Raw genomic sequence first — 18190 nt, 5'->3', positions numbered from 1 at the left:
CTGTGTTGTTGCTACCAGACCCTTCCTTTTGACACAGCCAGGAGTCGGGGCGTGGGGCGGGGGGGTGCACGCAGCCTACACTAGCATCTGATGTCATTTCTGTAGTGAAAACCACGAGTTCACACGGTTGGCTCCAGCGGCACTCCCTGTCACCTCTCCGCCTGCCTCCTCTCACCAGGGCTGTGCTTTACTAAAGCAGATTCAGAATTGCTCACCCTCCCCGCTGTGAACAGTGGGCTTGCTTAGTGACTGTGGTGGCCTTGCTTAGTGACGTCTTCACGGTTCTTTTGTCTCTAGGCTGAGGGCACAAGCAGGAGCAGTAGTCTAGGGAGGGAAGCAGCCGCCCCAGGGCGGGGAGCAGTGGCCCAGGGTGGGGAGCAGTGATCAGGGGCAGGGAGCAGTGGGCCAGGACTCCAGCACACTGCAGTGCAGCCTCAACTCTAGGCGCCTTTGTTTCTGTTTGCCTTCCCTCTGGGTTGATTTCCCCCTGCCCCCAGCCTGGTTTTCCCTTTTCTTCCTCACTTCCACCCACTCCCTGTAGGTACTACTCAGTTTCTTTCTTTTACACAAAAGGTAGCACGCTAGAGCTTTTGCCCTTTGTTTGCCCCTCCTGCCAACTGAACATGTTCCGGAAAGCACGGTGCGTGGGGAGCACGGAGCTCTTCTGCAGCCGTCTGGGTTCCTGGGGCTTGTGATTACTGGCCAGGCTGCCCTGGGAGCTATTTGGTGGGGAACTCCCAGCAAAGCGGAGCACCGAGTCAGAAGGCGAAGGCCTGGCGCTGACAGTCTTGTCAGGCTGGTGACTTGAGCTAAGACAGGAGGTGACATCAGTCCGCAATGTAGCTTTCATTTGCATTTTTCTCTAATTACAGTAAGGTCATATTTTAAAGGACTGTTGTTGCTTTTTTGTGAGTTTTCTGTTCATATTTTTTTCTTGTTTTTGATTTAGGTTTTTGGTCTCTTTCCTTGCATTTTTAAGAGCCTTTCCATACATTAGGAATATTAATTGGCATTTTACCTGCATCACAGACTGCAGATACATACTTCTTTGGACCATGTCTGCGATGCTTTCCAGCCATGCAGAGGTTTTCTTTCTCAGTTTTATATAGTCATTTCGTTGATCTTTCAGTGCCTCTGGATTGTAAACAGTGGTCGGAAAGCATTACTCTAACACTGAAGTAGAAGAGGAGTGTGCCTGTCTTCCAGCATTTGTGGGGTTCTGTCTTTCTCATTTAGCCTCAGTGCATTGAGAGAGTTTTCTTGGTTATCATGTGAGCCATGGGTACAGGATTATCTCTTCTTAAATGGTTAGCCCCTGACCCAGTACCAGTTACTAAAAATTCATCTTGCCTCGTGGTTCACAGTGCCTCCTTTGTGCTACACTCAGTTTCCCTGTGACCTTGCGTCTACTGACTTTCTGTTGTTTCCTCCTTGCTTCCCTATGTGCCGCCGGTGTACTGAGCTCGTTACTCTGGGGCCCCTTGCACTTCAGGAAGGCCTCTCCTCCCTACTCTTCTCCACTGTGGTCCCAGCTGTTCTTGCTTTTCTGTGCTTCCATACGAACTCGAGTGCCTGCATGCCATACAGAACCCTTCGTTGGTGTCTCTGAAAAAGAGAGAAATGGAAATTGGTCTATTTGGTATTTCTGTTTCTAATAAGGTTAATTTTAATAAACTATATTTCTATAGTAAATTGTTCTTTTAGTTAGATTTTCCAGCTTATTTACATTTAAAAGCTTATTTTTCAATGGCTATTTTCTCTTTTTTAAACATTTTTGATATAAATTCTATTAATTAACATATAATGTATTATTGGTTTCAGAGGTGCAAGCCTGTGATTCATCAGTCTTATATAATACCCAGTGTTCATTACATCACATGGTCTCCTTAACATCCATCACCTAGTTACCCATCCCTCCGCCTCCTCCCCAGCAACCCTCAGTTTGTTTCCTGTGACTGAGAGTCTTTTATGGTTTGTCTCCCTCCCTTGTTTCATCTTATTTTTTTCTCTTTTCTATGATCCTCTGTTTTGTTTCTTAAGTTCCACAGATTTGTGAAATCATATGATAATCATCTTTGTCTGATTGACTTATTTTGCTTAGCATAATACTCTCTAGTTCCATCCACGTCATTGCAAATGGCAAGATTTTGGGTTTTTGATGGCTGTGTAATATTCCATTGTATATGTATACCACATCTTCTTTATCCATTCATTCTTTATCATTCTTTATCCATGACATTCAGATGTCAATGGACATCTGTTGTGGACTTTGCTGCTATAAACATTGGCGTGCCTGTGCCCCTTTGGGTCACTACATTTGTATCTTTGGGGTAAATACCCAGTAGTGCAGTTGCTGGGTCATAGAGCTGTTCTATTTTTAACTTTTTGAGGAACCTCCATATTTTCCAGAGTGGCTGCACCAGCTTGCATTCCCACCAGCAGTGCATGAGGGTTCCCCTTTCTCCATATCCTCACCAAGACCTGTTGTTTCCTGACTTGTTAATTTTAGCCGTTCTGACTGGTGTGAGGTAATATGCCATTGTGATTTTGATTTGTATTTACCTGATGCTGAGTGATGTTGAGTATTTTTTCACATGTCTGTTAGCCATTTGTATGTCTTCTTTGGAAAAATATCTGTTCGTGTCTTCTGCCGGTTTTTGGTTGGATTATTCTTTGGGCATTGAGTTTGATAAGTTCTTTATAGATTTTGGATACTAGCCCTATACCTGATATGTCATTTGCGAATATCTTCTCCCATTCTGTTGGTTGTCTTTTGGTTTTGTCCACTCTTTTCTTTGCTATGAAAAAGCTTTTTGTCTTGATGAAGTTCCAGTAGTTTATTTTTGCCTTTGTTTCCCTTGCCTTTGGAGACATGTCCAGCAAGACGTTGCTGTGGCTGAAGTTGAAGAAGTTGCTGCCTGTGTTCTCCTCTATGATTTTGGTGGATTCCTGTCTCACATTTAGTTGTTTCATCCATTTTAAGTCTGTTTTTGTGTGTGATGTAAGGAAATGGTCCAGTTTCATTCTTCTGCATGTGGCTGTCCAATTTTCCCAACACCATTTGTTGAAGAGCCTATTTTATTTCCATTAGCTATTCTTTCCTGCTTTGTCAAAGATTAGTTGACCATAGAGTTGAGGGTCTATTTCTTGGCTCTCTATTCTGTTCCATTGATCTATGTGTCTGTTTTTGTGCCAGTACCATACTGTCTGGATGATCACAGCTTTGTAATAGAGCTTGAGGTCCAGATTTGTGAGGCCCTCAGCTTTGGTTTTCTTTCTAAACATTGCTTTGGCTCTTTGGCTATTTGGTCTTTTCAGGTTCCACACCAATTTTAGGATTATTTGCTCCAGCTCTGTGAAAAAAGTGAGTGGTATTTTTGATAGGGATTGCATTGAATGTGTAGCTTGCTCTGGGTAGCATAGACATTTTAACAGTATTTGTTCTTCCAATCCTTGAGCATGGAACATTTTTCCATTTCTTTGGGTCTCCCTTAGTTTCTTTCATGAGTGTTCTATAGTTTTCTGAGTATAGATCTTCTGCCTCTTGGGTTAGGTTTATCTTGGGTTTCTTTGCAGCCACCTTCCCGCTCTGATACCTGGGAGCTCTGCCACACTCAGGCAGGTATCCCCGGTCTTTCTGTGACCCCGTGGGTCCTGAGACCACAGTTTCCCCAAGAGGGCTCTACCCCTCACTTAAACCTCTGGAGCGATGTCCCTCCATGGAGCAGACTTCTGAAAGTTCTGATTTTGTGCTCCGCAGCTCTCTCACTGCCAGGAGCCGGCTTGATGGAGATTCCCTCCCCCATGGTCTGTCCTCCCGTATATTGCCCCGGATTCACTTCTCCGCACCTCCTACCGTCCAGAAAGTGATTGCTTTCCTGTTCATAGAGTTGCTGCTATTCTTATCTTCGATCTCTGGTTGAGTTCGCAGGTGTTCAGAATGATTTGGTGGCTATCTAGCTGAATTTCTGGGGCCAGACAAAACTAAGGTTTCCTACTCCTCTGCTGTTGTAGACTGCCTCCCAGTGAGGTTATTTTCATCACCATTCCGTGTTTTATGTATTTGTGTTCTGTTCCCATTCTCTTTCTTTTAGCTAGTTAATAGTTTGTCTTTTATTTGGGGGCTGCCTGACTGGATCAGTGGGTGGGACATATGACTCTTGATCTCAGGGTCATGAGTTCAAGCCCCACATTGGACATGGAGCCCACTTAAAAAAAAAAAGAAGAAAGAAAAAACAGTTTGTTTTATTCATTTTTTTTAAAAACAGGCTCTTTATTCATTAACCAGGTTTACTGTTGTTCTTCCTAATATCTCATCAATTCCTACCAGTATCTTTATTTTCTTCCTGTTCTTGCTTTCACTTTGTTGTTTACTTTCTTATTTTTAAAAAAGATTTTATTTATTTATTTGACAGAGACAGACACAGCGAGAGAGGGAACACAAAACAGAGGGAGTGGGAGAGGGAGAAGCAGGGTTCCCGACAAGCCTGATGCAGGGCTCGATCCCAGGACCCTGGGATCATGACCTGAGCCAGGCGCCCCTCTAATTTTTTGATTTGGGAATTCAGTTCATTTGTTTTCATTCCATCATTTTTATTGATCAAAGTATTGAGCATTTCAAATTTTCCTTTGATCATTCCTTTAAATATACCTCAGCCTGATAATGTTTCCATTGGCATATTGTTTTGTTTTGTTTTAAGAAGTTCAGGAATTTCTTTGTTTTTATCCCCCCTTTGTCCAGTAGTTGAATAATGCCTTTTAGGTTTCCAGGTGGGAGAGTCTTTCCTTCTTTCTTTTGTTTTTAAGACTTTTTTTTATTTGAGAGAGAGAAAAGGAGTGGGGTGCGGGGGTGGCAGAAGTAGAGGGAGAAGCAGACTCCCTGCCAAGCAGGAAGCCTAATACTGGGCTTGATCCCAGAACCCCAGGATCATAGCATGGAGCCGCTCAGGCTCCAATAATATCTAAGTTTTCTGTATTGTAATCAGAGAATATTGTTCATATTTCTGCTTTATGGAATTTACTGATATTTTTCTTGTGGCCAGCTTTTTTGACTGCTTTATATACCCATAAATGTGTATTTTTTCTGTTATCATGAAATTTGAATGTATATAGCTGCATGACATATTGATAAATAATATTTAGGGTTAGGTCTTCTGTTTCCTTCCTGGTTTTTTGTCCTCTTGACCTGTCTTCCGTTATTCATTATTAATGAGTTTCTAGGTTTTCTTGTCTCTCTTGCAGTTTTGCTTTATAAAGGTGGTGTTTGTATTTGGTGCCCATTCTTAACTGTAATACTTTCTTAGTGAATTGCGGGGTTTAATGCTAAGAAATGTCCTTTCGTTGTGTTTTTATGCTTTTGCCTTGAATTCTACTTTGTCTAAGATGGTGATCGCTGACCCTTCTCTCTCCGTGTCTCCACTCGCCTGGCGGGGCACCTCTGCTCTCATCGCTGCGTCCCTCAGTGTTAGCTCGTTCTCTGATTTCAGACAGCACAAATCTTCAGTCCTGCTTTGTGAGCCACAAATGGAAAATCTTATCTGTATAGCCCATTTGCATTTATTACTACTGTGTGTTTCTTCTCAGCTCCAATGACATTTTATAATTACTCTGTGTATTTTATATTTGCTGTTTCTTTTTCTATATGATGTGTTTTCTTAGCTTTTATTTTTGAAAATCATTGGTGTTTGAGAAACTTGGCAGTCTTGCCTGAGTGCATTCCTCCACGCTTGTACCTTTCGTGCCCCATCCTTGGTTTCCTTGCTTACCTTCCACAGTGGGCTTCAAGGCAGATCTCTGACACCTACTTTCTGCCTGGACAACAGTCCATGAGCTGCTTCCATCCTTCTCACTTCCCCCTTTTGCAGTCTTCTCCCCATTTCCCAGCTGGATTATTTCTGCTGTGTCAGACACAGGGTATTCGTGGGTTTCCAGCTGATGACATCCCGTGCTTGTGTTGGTCCTCCTGTGAGATGTTCCCTGTCCTCTTCACCCTTGGGCGCATGTCCTCAAGTCAGGGTCAGGGGTACAGAATTCTCTGAGCTCTGCAAAGCAAACTGTTTCCTATAGTCTTAATGATATACAGAAAGCCTAACCTGGCTGGGTATGAATCCTTGGGTCACACTTTCTACTCTGATTAACGTAGCTTTGCTGTTGTGAGAAATGTCTTCCTGGTACTGAATCTGGTTATGGTTCTGTCACTTTTTTTTCTTATACCAAGATGTTCAGTATTGATTATTCTTACCAGAAGAAAGGAAGATTAAAAATTGCTTTGTAAGGCAGCTTTTCCAGAAGATATACCTGCTCTGGTTGCTTTTGTGGTTGTTCCTCTTCCAGAACTAGTAATGGAAGACTGTTGATCAGAGACTTGCTTTCCTAGACTTCACTTTCATTTATATCTCTAAACACCCCTGCCCCATTTCACCCTTCTTCATACACCAGCACTTCTTTGAACTGGGCCTCAGTGAGTCTAGTCGGCAGCCAGGCAAGGTCTGCACGTGAACACCTAGACAGAGGCCCAGTCGGAATAGTCTTGGTGGCTGAGGAAGAATGGTTGGGCTGTGGAAGCAGGGCAACTGTGACTCAATGTGTTGTAGGATGACTCTGCGCTCCCTGGCTTGGGCAGGGTGGGAACTGGGCCCAAGGAGCCCAGCTGGGAGGCTGGTGAAGGCCAGCACTGTTTTGGCAGCAGTGGATAGAGATAGGAGGTGCCAGACTATTCACAGAGAACTTGCCTGGCCCATAGAAGGTATGATGACATGAGAGTAAGACGGGGCCGGAGGGACCCTGTCAGAAATGGAGCGTGCTTGCAGCGGTCGGCGAGGGACACACTTTTGCCCTTACCAGGGGGCAGATGCCCGTAGATCTAGCTTCAGGGCACTGCAACTCAGGAAAGCAGTCTGGGGCAGTGGTAAAGGTTTGAGGGTGTTGGCATCCCCGTGGAGAGAGGAAAGCTGGGCACGGGGAGCTCTGGGTATCGGCAGAGGTGGGGTGGGAGAGGCTATGGTCATACAAGTCCCTGTAGGGAAGCTCTTCCCGGACATTTCTGTGAACTCACAAATGGGATGGCCCTCTGCCTGATGGTGTAAGTCAGCAAAAATGACAGCTGCTGTTACACAGTTGAACCATGTCTTATGCTCCTGTGGTGGTGCCCCAGTGAAGGGAAAAAAAGTATGTCTGTTTTCTAAAGATGACAGAAAATTATCCCATGCTCAAGTCTGCAGGGAAGTGGAGACTCTGTACGTTCCTTGGATGATGGGGCCTGGTGTTGATGGGGCCAGGTGTTGCTAATGATGGGGACAGGTGTTGTGTCTGCACCGCCAGCCTTCCCAGCAGCCCAGCTGTGCACTGGTGTAGCCTCTGGCACCCCAGGGCCAGCAAGTGCCCAGCGTCCCACAGGTCCCACCCTGCCCAGCAGACAGGGTGGGCAGAGAAGAAGCAAGAAGTTGAAGCCCTCAAACTTGCTGAGATTCTAGGAGTTGGAGTAATCCTGAATCCTTAGTCTCCCTGCATCTGGCCTGTTTCAGAGAGGGTGATTTAACTGAAAAGTGAAGTACAGCCTTGCTTTTTATTGGAACAGCCTGAAAAGTGTTTGATGATGTCTATGGGATGTTGCATGTAGAAACTAAATGCCTGGGGGAGCCATCTTCCTATAGAGGTTGATGTTAGTCATGTCCTGTTGCTGCAAGGGGCACTTGCAAGGGACAGCATTTGCTTCACCATGAGGCTGCCTTCTGGGGTTCTGTTCACTAGCATGCCCCACTCCTTCCCACCTTCTAGCAGGGACATAGGACAGACTCTGGCCTTGCAAGCATGACAGATTTCTAGGAATCTTCTCAAGGGTTCTCCCATCATGGAAATGTGTCAAGTAAATGTGTCAAGTAAAGGCCAGTCCCTTCGGGCATCCGGGTGCCAGGTCTCTTCTAGTGGGACCTAGAGCCACAGTTGTGCTCAGCAGACTTATGAGTTCCATAATTTTGAAGTTGAACCTGGATGTTCACAAGCAGGTGAGATATATCTGCCCTTCCTTGGCTATTTGTAAAGTTTCATTTTTGAGAAAATTTTCAGTTTGTGAAATTGTTAAAATTAAGTAAAGCCAAGTGATCTGTTCTTTTGTAATCTGACTTGCCTCTTTTCTTTCATTTTACAGATGATGTCTTTCTGCCTAAAGATATCGACCTAGACAGTGTGGATATGGATGAGACAGAGAGGGAAGTGGAATATTTCAAAAGGTAAGTGCTAAGCCTTTCTGTCTGAAATAATGAGGCTTTCACAGCTGCCATACATGACCCTCCTGACCCTCCCATAGCATTGCCAGCTGTCCTGGACACAGGTTCTGTCAGCTATCCAAGTGGCCTGTCACACACGTCCCCTCACAGCGCTAGCACACACAGGGGCCTCCTCACTCACCCTCACACCTGGTCCCCACTCCTGTGTGTGAAGACTGGTTGAGGACCGTAGCTCCAGACCAGCAGCATCACTGGGGCACACAGGCCCCTGCCCAGACCTGTGGAGTCACTGTGGGGAGGGGCCCAATAGCTATGTTCTCATGAGCGGCCCCAGCCATCCACACGTGCTAACATTGGAACACACTGATACGGCACGCTTTTAAGGAGAAAGGTAACATTTCAGAGATTTGCTCAGTTTTCCTGATAAGCAGATTTCATTAGTACTGTGTTCAATAGTATTTTATGTACTTTGTGAATTATGGCAAGCAAATTTCATTTTAAAGTTCCTTGTTCTTTCTTTAACCTGTTTTTTTCAGATAATACACACATACACACCCCAAAGAAGCAGTTAGTTTGCAGTGCAGAAAGCCATTAACTCCTATCTGAAATCTGTAGGAGTGTCTGGGCAACTCAGTTGATTAAGCATCTGATTACTGATCTCCGCTCAGGCCTCAATCTCAAGGTCAGGAGTTCAAACCCAGCATTGGGCTCCATGCCCATCGTGGAGCCTATTTAGAAAAAATAAAAGATAAAAATAAATGAAATATTATAGAATTCTAGATGATTTTGGAAATTATATTTATTTTATAATGTGTATGTGTGTGTGTATCTCCACAGGCAGAGTAAAGTGTTTGCTAAAGTTGGATGTTCATTCTAATAACAACTCTTAACATAGGACTAGATAGGCATATCCTTAACATAATAAAAGGTATCCATGTTATACAATAAATGCCGTAGTTATAAATGCCATATTACAGTGAAACATTAACAGCTGTCCCTTGAGATTAAAAAAGAAAAGAGATAAGGATGCCCATTGTTACAACTTCTGTTTGTGAAGGTGTAAGAAGAAACAAAAGGGACAAGAATCAGAAGGAAGAAATGGAACTGTCATTCTCAGGTGACAGAAGTATGTACAAAGTCTGGAAGAATCTGTAGGCAGATCACTTGAGTTACTAAGACAAATTGCCCCGAAACTGGATTCTGGGGAGCATTTTGTGGATAAATGCGGAACTTTGGAGAGATATTTTCCTAAGGTAGACCTGTAGACCATATCCTTTAAAATCATGCATGACCTTATCAACAAAGATTATCAAACACCTAAGACCTGGGGAAAAGAAACATTTAGAAGAAAAATGTAATGATTAAAATCAAGATGTTAATAGATTCATGATAAATAGAGTAGGCACTGCTAAAGAGGGAATTAGTGAACTGGAAGAATGATCTGAAAGAGGTACCCAGAATGCACCCACATACAAGGACATTAGAAAAGAAGAAAGAGCTTCAGACACATGGAGGAGAGACTGAGTCTGATAGACAGTTGACTGGAGCTGCCTGAGAAGAAGGTGGAGTCTACAGGAGAGCTGTATTTGAAGAGATACAGCACCTGGGGATTGTGCGGAGCTAATGAGAAATCCAGATCTACAAATGCAAAAGCTGTGCAACATACACCAGTGGGATAAACAAATGAAAATCCATTCCTCAACATAGCAGATGTGAAACCAGAAGACCATGGAGTGAGATTTACAGCTTTGAGAGAAAGTTCTCAGTCTGTAACTATGTATCCCACAAACCTCTTCTTTTCCATAGTAGAGAAAAATTGCAAGAACTTGCTCCAAAGAGATCTGTGTTTAAAAATATATATATATCTTCAAGAGAAGAAGATACTCATCTCAGAAAGATAGTGTAATTTGTAGGAAGGAGAGAGAAACCGCCTGATAAATGTTAAATAAAACATTTTCTTTGTAACGACAGAGTGATAATGTCTAATTGACATGTCTGAAAGAACCACAGTACTGAACAGCAATAGTATGTAAGCTAGATTAAAAAAAAAAAAAAGTCCTTTTCTGTTGAGGTATTTAACAGTTTAGTATTTAATATTCAGACTTGAAGCTAAATGGGTGATACACTTTTACAAGTAAGCATTAAAAGAATAGAAATAGGATGTGTAAATTGCTAATCTGTAGAAGGAAAAAAATCAAAACTCAAAAAAGTAAACATAAAGTATAGTAAATAAAGTTTAAGAACACGGGAGACACAAGTTCAGTTTTATCAGCAACCGTAATAGACAATAAAAAAGTTACTCAGATTGTGTTGACGATTTTAAAGATTTTTTTTTTAATTTTTTTTTATTTTTATTTATTTATTTGACAGCGAGAGACAGGAGATCACAAGTAGGCAGAGAGGCAGGCAGAGAGAGAGAGAGGGAAGCAGGCTCCCCGCCGAGCAGAGCCCGATGTGGGACTCGATCCCAGGACCCTGAGATCATGACCTGAGCCGAAGGCAGCGGCTTAACCCACTGAGCCACCCAGGCGCCCTGTGTTGACGATTTTAAACACACACACACACACACACACAAGCTTACACACATGCACATGTGCACACACACATACCAATTATAAGAACATACCTAAAACACAGTGAGTAGAAAGGTAGAAGTAAAGAGGGAAAGGAAACTGTTCTGTTATTATGTTATTATCAAAGAGAATATGGATTAATAAAAGGGACTGATAAAGGTTGCTATTTAGTGCTAAAAGATTCAATGTGTGAGGAAGACATAGAAATTTTAAACTAGGTGCTTAATGAAATAGCCTCAGAATACAAATAGGAACTAGTTCGGGCTGTATCGAGAATCAGATCCACTGTCCCTGTCGGGCGTTGTCCCCATGGATGTGGAAGATGAGTACAGAGGAGAGTGCATCCAGGGAACAGGGCATCTGTGTTCTGGGCACACGGGGAACACTCACAGAAGTGGAGTGGGTACTGGGCCACAGAAAGCAAGGGTCAGAAGTTTAAGAGAATGAATATGTATAATTGTATCCCCTGACCGCATCACATTTAAGTTGGCAATTTACAACAGTAAATTTTTAAGTTCCTAAGTATTTGGATATCTGAAAGCACATATGTTTAACTCATGGGTTCAGTAAGAAACCACTGTAGACATTTAAAAATACCTGGAACTAAAAGAGAAAGAAAACACTGACTATGAAAACTGTGGGCTGTGGACAGTTTGCTGTTGAGCGCTCTTTCAATGAAGCCTTTCGGCTGCCGAGTAAGTTTTTAAAAACCTGAAAATTAATGAGTTAAGGATTTTGTTTGAGAAATTAGGGAAAGAACAACCAAATAAGCCCAAAGAGCGTAAAAGAGGATAATACATAAATCGTGAAACAGAAAACAAATACAGAGGAGATCAACAAAGCCAAACTTTGACTCTTTGAAAATATTAACTAGATAAATAAACCTTTGAGAGACTGGTCAAGATAAAATAGGGAGAAATGACACAATACAGTAATTAGATGAAAAAGAACCAGGATGTTGGTAATTATCAAAGTTGGACTGTGGCTGTACCCATGTCACCACACACTGCTTTTGTTGTGTCTGACATCTTCCAAAGTGAGAAGAGTTTTTTTTACTTTTGTGACTATGTAAGTAAAAGGGAACACATAGCTACAGGTGCTGTAGTGATTCAACTATACGAGAACACTGGGAACAACTTCACAATGAATTTTAAAACTTAAATACAAAATCAACGCTGTAGGGCGCCTGGGTGGCTCAGTGGGTTAAAGCCTCTGCCTTCGGCTCAGGTCATGATCCCAGAGTCCTGGGATCGAGTTCCACATCGGGCTCTCTTCTCCGCAGGGAGCCTGCTTTCTCCTCCCTCTCTCTGCCTACTTGTGATTTCTGTCAAAAAAATAAAATCTTAAAAAAAAAAAAATCAACACAGTAACAAAATAGCCTGAATGATCCAGTAGCCATCAAAGAAATCAGAGTAGTAGTTACAGATAATCCCAGTGCATTCTGACATTTGTGCAGAGAGTTCTCCCAGAACTTTAAAGAGATGATCCGGGGCACCTGGGTGGCTCAGTTGGTTAAGCATCTGCCTTCGGCTTGGGTCATGATCCCAGGGTCCTGGGATCAAGCCCTGCATCGGGCTCCCTGCTCAGTGGGAGCTTGCTTCTCCCTCTCCCGCTGCTTGGGTTCTCTCCTTTATTGTCTCTCTGTCAAATAAATAAAATCTTTTAAAAAAAAGAGATAGAGATGATCCAGCCTTGTACTGATTCTACCAGAGAATTGAAAGGAGGAGACAACACAAGACTCCCCATTTCATTTTAGGAGAGAAGGAAGATTTTGATACCAAAATCTGCTAAAAGCAATACAGAAAACATGAAAAGTCACAGATCTGTTTTGGTCATGAGTATTAATTGGATGTGAAAAAATTTCACATTCCAAATCCAACAGTATTTTTAAAAGTAATATTTGACCAAACTGGTGTACCCTAGGAATGAATGCAAGGAATATTTACTATTAGGAAATCCACAAATTAAAGAAGAACCATATGATCATTTCCATAGGTTCAGAAAAAAAAATCTGATAAAATATTAGCATTCCATTAATTTAAGAAAAAAAGAAAAAGATAAACTAATAGTAGAAGGAAATATCCTTAACCTGAAAAGGAGATTTACCAAAAGAGAGTAAAGAAATGCTACATGAAACATTTTCTCAAATGGGAAGCATGGAAGCGTGTGCAAAACAGAGATGCTCTGTTTCCATCTCTGTTCAGCCTTAAATCATGGTTCCTAGGCAGCATAATAAGAGAAGGAAAGAAATGAAAAGGCTTAAAGAATGGAAAGGAGGAGATAAAATTCCATTTTACTTAACAGTTGATCTAACTGACTACAAAGAGAATTACAAAAAAATTAGCAACAGAAAGAATTTAGTAAAGGGATGGGCTATAGGATCAGTGTACAGAAGTTAAGTTTCTCCATGCCATCCATAATTTGAAAATGTAGCTTAAATAAAGATGGTATTTGAACAGCTCCAGAATCTATGCAGTTTCCATGAATAAATCTAATAGAAGTTGCCCACGACCTGTGCATAGAAAGGGATGAAGCATGAGGGAAGAATTTGGAAGACCTGGGATGGATCCTGTATTCGTTAATAAGAAAAGTGAATATCGTTAAGCTATCTCACTTCCCAATATTTATCTGTAGATTTTAAAGCCCAAGAAGGATTTTGTGAAATTGAGTGTTTTTAAAACACATTCGTGTAGGGTGGACATGTGCTACAGTCACACATGGAATGCTGCTTAGCCACGGAGAGGAACGGGCTAGAACAGTCTGCAGTGTGGATCCTACAAACTCGGGAGTGGACAGAGGCACAGCACGAGAATATACATGATACCCTGTTTATAGAAAGCTCAGTTTAGACACAAATGTTTTTAGACATAACCAGTTTTTGCATTTTTAAAAATTAGTTATTAACATACTAGCCTTACTAGCATATTATTAGTAGTATTATATAATATAGTTTAGTATTATAGTATATATTATATATTGTATTATATAATATATAGTATGTATTATTATAATATAACATTATTAACATATTATTAGTCTCAGAGGTGGAGGTCAGTGATGCATCAGTTATATATCACACCCAGTACTCCTTGCATTACGCGCCCTCCTTGCTGCCCGTAGGGACACCATCCCCCTTCATCCCCGCCCTTTCCCTCCAGCAGCCCTCAGTCTGTTTTCTAGAGTTCAGAGTCTCTTACGATTTGTCTCCCTCTCTGATTTCCTCTTATTTTTCCTTCCCTCCCCCTTGATCCTCTGTTTTGTTTCTTCAGTTCCACATATGAGTGAGATAATATAATTGTCTTTCCCTGACTTATTTCACTCAGCGTAATACCCTCCAGTTCCATCCATGTCGATGTAAATGGTAAAATTTCATCCTTTCTGATGGCTGAGTAATATTCCTTTGTATAGATGAACCAGATCTTCTTTATCCATTTGTCTGTCATGGACATCCAGGTTCTTTCCATTGAAGTACGCTTTTTAATGTACACCATTCAGTCTAGCAGCTCCACTCCTGACTGTCTGCCCAAGAGAAGCCAGAGCATGTATCCACACAAAGATCTGTACATGAATGTTTCCAGAATTTCACTTGTAATAGCCAAAAACTGGGGACAACCCAGGTGCGCATAGCAGGTGAGCAGAGAAACTGTGCTCTGTCTGTCTGGTGGATGCCACTCACTGAGGAAAAGTTTACTCCCGATGAGACATGGAGATGGAGCCCAGAGGCAGGTGCTCAGGCCAAGAAGGCAGACAGCAGGTACATACTGCGAAGTTGCATGTACCTGAGATGCCAGGAAATGCAAATTCATCCCAGTGATGGCAGATCACTGTTCACCTAGGGCTGGGGCAGGGAGGAGATGACAGCAAAGGGACTTCCTGGAACTGTTCTGTGTCTTGATTGGGGGGATAGTTACCCAGATGTGTTTATTTATCAGCACTATGAGCTCTGTAGTAACTGCAGTTTATTGTACATAAATTATACCTCAGTGACGTATATTTTCAGGCATACTATACCGTACAGAGGTGTTAAGACTATAAAGAAAAGCAAGGAAATGATCCTAAAAAGCCAGAATGGTGATTACTTTTGGGTTTTGGGGTGGGGACTGCCTAGAGGCGGTGTCCCAGGCTTGCTGCTAGTGCTCCAGTGTTTGCCTTCTGAGTTTCTTTTAGCGTGCATGTCTGGTTTCTTTCCTGCAAGTGTGTGATGTTCACACAAGAAACAAACGAACTGGGCACCTGGGTGTCTCAGTGGGTTAAGCCTGTGCCTTCGGCTCAGGTCATGGGTCCTGGGATCCTGGGATCCAGGGTCCTGGGATCCAGCCCCACATCAGGCTGTCTGCTCAGCAGGGAGCCTGCTTCCCTCTCTCTCTCTCTGCCCGCCTCTCTGTCTACTTGTGAGGTCTCTCTCTCTTGTCAAATAAAGCCTTTGAAATATATATATATTTTAAACAAAACAAAAGAACAAACGAACTTAGGTTTGATCTGATCCTTGTAGAAGTATAGGAAGAACAGAGCTGCTTTTCTTGTCCGTTACAAAGACTTAGAAAGTCACAGAAACAGACTACACAATGCTGAGCTTTGGTTTATGACAAAAGAGATCGGCAGTGGAAATGAAGGTGTGTTCGTAAATGCAGCTGTGAAAGTTTATTTAAGAAAAACTTTTCAGTTGGATCCTCACGTCATCCTACTCAAAGGTCAGCTCTAGGTGGGAAGACTCTAAATGTCACAAGCAAACCTTTTTATTTGGGATAAAATAGGGACAGATTTCTCAAAAACGCCAACCATAAAATAAAAAAGATTGATAAATTAAATGACATTAAAATCAACAGTTCTTTAAAGAAAGTGAGGAGACAGTGTGTGCAGCACCTCACGGAGGGTTAGTACCAAAACAGATACATGTGACAGAGCAGGAAAAGACCGACACGTGGACAGATGGGCTGTCGCAGAAACCCGTGACCAGGGACTTGTGGAGAGGCCTTCCTGCCTGACGGGCTGGGCGTGCAGGGGCACTGGCTCCCCCACTCCTCAGGGGCACAGAGTGGCTCCAACGACCATGGAGAAGTTTGGCAGAATTGGGTCAAGTCGAAGCCGTCCGTTTCACGGAGCCCCGCGGTTGTCTGTCTGTCCTGCGGGGGGAGCTCTTACAACCTTGGAAATGGGCACACGGTGGCCTCCTGGGGGAATTGCACAAAAGCAGGAAGAAAAAGATACAGGATGACTGTTCCTGTAAGGGCAGAAATCAGTGCACACAGACTACGGGTGGGGGGCTGCGAGGTTGTAGGCGATTGTCACAGACAGCAGGGTGCGGGCTGCATCCTGGGAGAGGACAGCATGGTGCCATGGGGTCACCAGGGTCGGATTTCCTGACCTGGGTTAGGGGTGTGCTGATCGAGGCATTTGTGGTCCCGGTCACCTGGGTACACGTGTTCTGGATGTGTAACACGGTCCCTGGCAGACCACATGGAGGCCCGATGGGCGGGCAGTGTCAGAGCCTTGGGTGTGCGGGGGAGGCAGAGCTGGGGGCCTGGGGCCCTGGCTCCAGCTGGCTCAGAGACACCCATGGACGTTCTTGCCACCATGCGTGGAGAGGCGGGGCACATGTAGCCTCATGGGGACCACTGGGAATGCCCACCAGAGCAGGGGGACACAGTCCAGGCAGGTTGGTTGTAAGGTTTTAAGGTGAACAACGAAGGTTGTAAAGGTGACGCCACTAAGACTCAGAGTTCGACCAGCTGTGACCAGTGAAAGAGAAGTTGAATTCTGGGAGGTGGCACAGCGCTCGGGGGCAGGGCAGGGACAGACACACGGCTCCGTCCATCTGGACACAGACTACCCAGCAGGCAGCACAAGGAGTTGTGGTTGAGTGATGTAAATGAACACACTTAGGCTACACTGTGTGACAGCAGGAACCATTTTCAGGTTTAATTCAAGTTTCTGCTACTCACATGAGAGCTGGACAGGTGAGAACTTCAGAAACTGCATAGTTAAGGCTTTTGAAAGGAAGTGTTCCTCATTTAATAGAGAATCAGCCATTATTGCCTGGGAAGCAGGTGGCAGAACGTGGTGTTTTTCAGATGCTATTGGGTGTGCAGGGGTGACCCAGAGCTGGGCCCCAGGGCTGCAGGCCTGCCTCTGCTGCCACCCTGAGTGCAGGGATTTGGGGGGTCAGTGGCAGCGCTGTGACCAAGTCTCACCGTGTGAAGTCCCATGTCCTCTCGCACTCAGGTGTGCATTCGTGGATCAGTGAGGGCGGCTGGGATCTCCATGGTTTAACACTTGGAGAAGGGCAGGGTGGTGGCCATTGGACGTTTTCAGATGGGCTCATCAGAAACATCCCTTGGGCAGCTTCCTTGGAGGACAGGTTGGAAAAGAAGGACACAGGACACCAGAGGACATTGAGGGCACTCGCCAGTGCCCTGAAGAAGGGGATCCCCATCCTCCTGAGGGCCTTTCCCCACTCTGAAGGGTGGCCAGATGTGGAGGGGACCTTGACGGCAGGTCTGGCATGCTGAGCGTCCTCCCCCCACCCTCCCATCCTGGGAGGACACTGGACTTTGCTGACACAGCTCGGCTATGGGCTGTTTTCTTCCGTGACCGTTTGGCTCTTTGTCTTCACAGATTCTGTTTGGATTCTGCTAGACAGACCCGACAAAGACTGTCCATCAACTGGTCCAATTTTAGCTTGAAAAAAGCCACTTTTGCTGCCCACTGAATGAGGACCGCCTGGAGAGGGACGTGCAGAAGGTGGGCCAGGCCCCGGAGCTGCTGTGCTTGCCCAAGGGCTCTGCAGGGTGGGCCGTTGCACCTGACACCCCCAGACCGAGAACTCGCCGCTCGGCCCGCGTCGGTGGCTCGTGTGCGTGTATCTGTGAGTGAGGCGTGAGCACAGTGCCGGCCATCGGATTGCAGCAGTAGCTCCCGCCGGCTTCCCACTGCGTGGCCCAGGAGCCAGGGCCATGGCCAGAGACGCGTTTCATCACCCACGTGGCTCGTTGCCTCTGCATCTCGCCCTGTCCTGTCATCTGTCCCTGCCAGGGCACTGCCGTCACTCAGCTCTCGTGTGCCCTGTGTCCCACCCGAGGCGGGCTGGGCGGGCAGGCGCTCTTCCGTTCTCCTCCACAATCTACTGTTTAAGAGTGTACACGTTGCGCTGTTTGTGTCTGACCCCCCTGACTTGTAGCCAGCTTGTGTAAGATCCCTTGCAGAATGAGAAAGTTCAAAAACAAAACCCCACCCAGTACTCACACCATCAAGTCTGTTAGAGAGTGTACGACTGTATTAACACAGAGGCCTGCCTGGCTACTTTTTTAACATATTGTTAAGTAATATTAAAATCATGTCTTTCTTTTTGAAAGATGGAATACATTAGTACAGCAGAAGACCTCGTCTGGCTGC

At 44.3% G+C, this 18190-nt stretch overlaps 1 protein-coding gene across 3 annotated transcripts in view; it reads left to right on the top strand.

Annotated features, from left to right (window-relative positions):
- Positions 1–18188, top strand: part of FAM193A (family with sequence similarity 193 member A) — a 159261-nt gene extending 141073 nt beyond the window's left edge. For all 3 annotated transcript variants that reach the window (XM_045997105.1, XM_045997106.1, XM_045997104.1), the window contains 2 exons: positions 8147–8228; positions 17414–18188. In XM_045997105.1, the coding sequence (XP_045853061.1) occupies positions 8147–8228; positions 17414–17507 (176 nt within the window). In that variant the 3' untranslated portion in view covers positions 17508–18188. The remainder of the gene's footprint in view (positions 1–8146; positions 8229–17413) is intronic.
- Positions 18189–18190: the final 2 nt, after the last annotated feature.

The sequence above is a fragment of the Meles meles genome, chromosome 2, assembly GCF_922984935.1.
Source record: "Meles meles chromosome 2, mMelMel3.1 paternal haplotype, whole genome shotgun sequence".
Lineage (NCBI taxonomy): Eukaryota > Metazoa > Chordata > Mammalia > Carnivora > Mustelidae > Meles > Meles meles.
The sequence above is the reverse complement of the archived record's forward strand: the minus strand, read 5'-3'. Positions and strand labels throughout refer to the sequence as shown.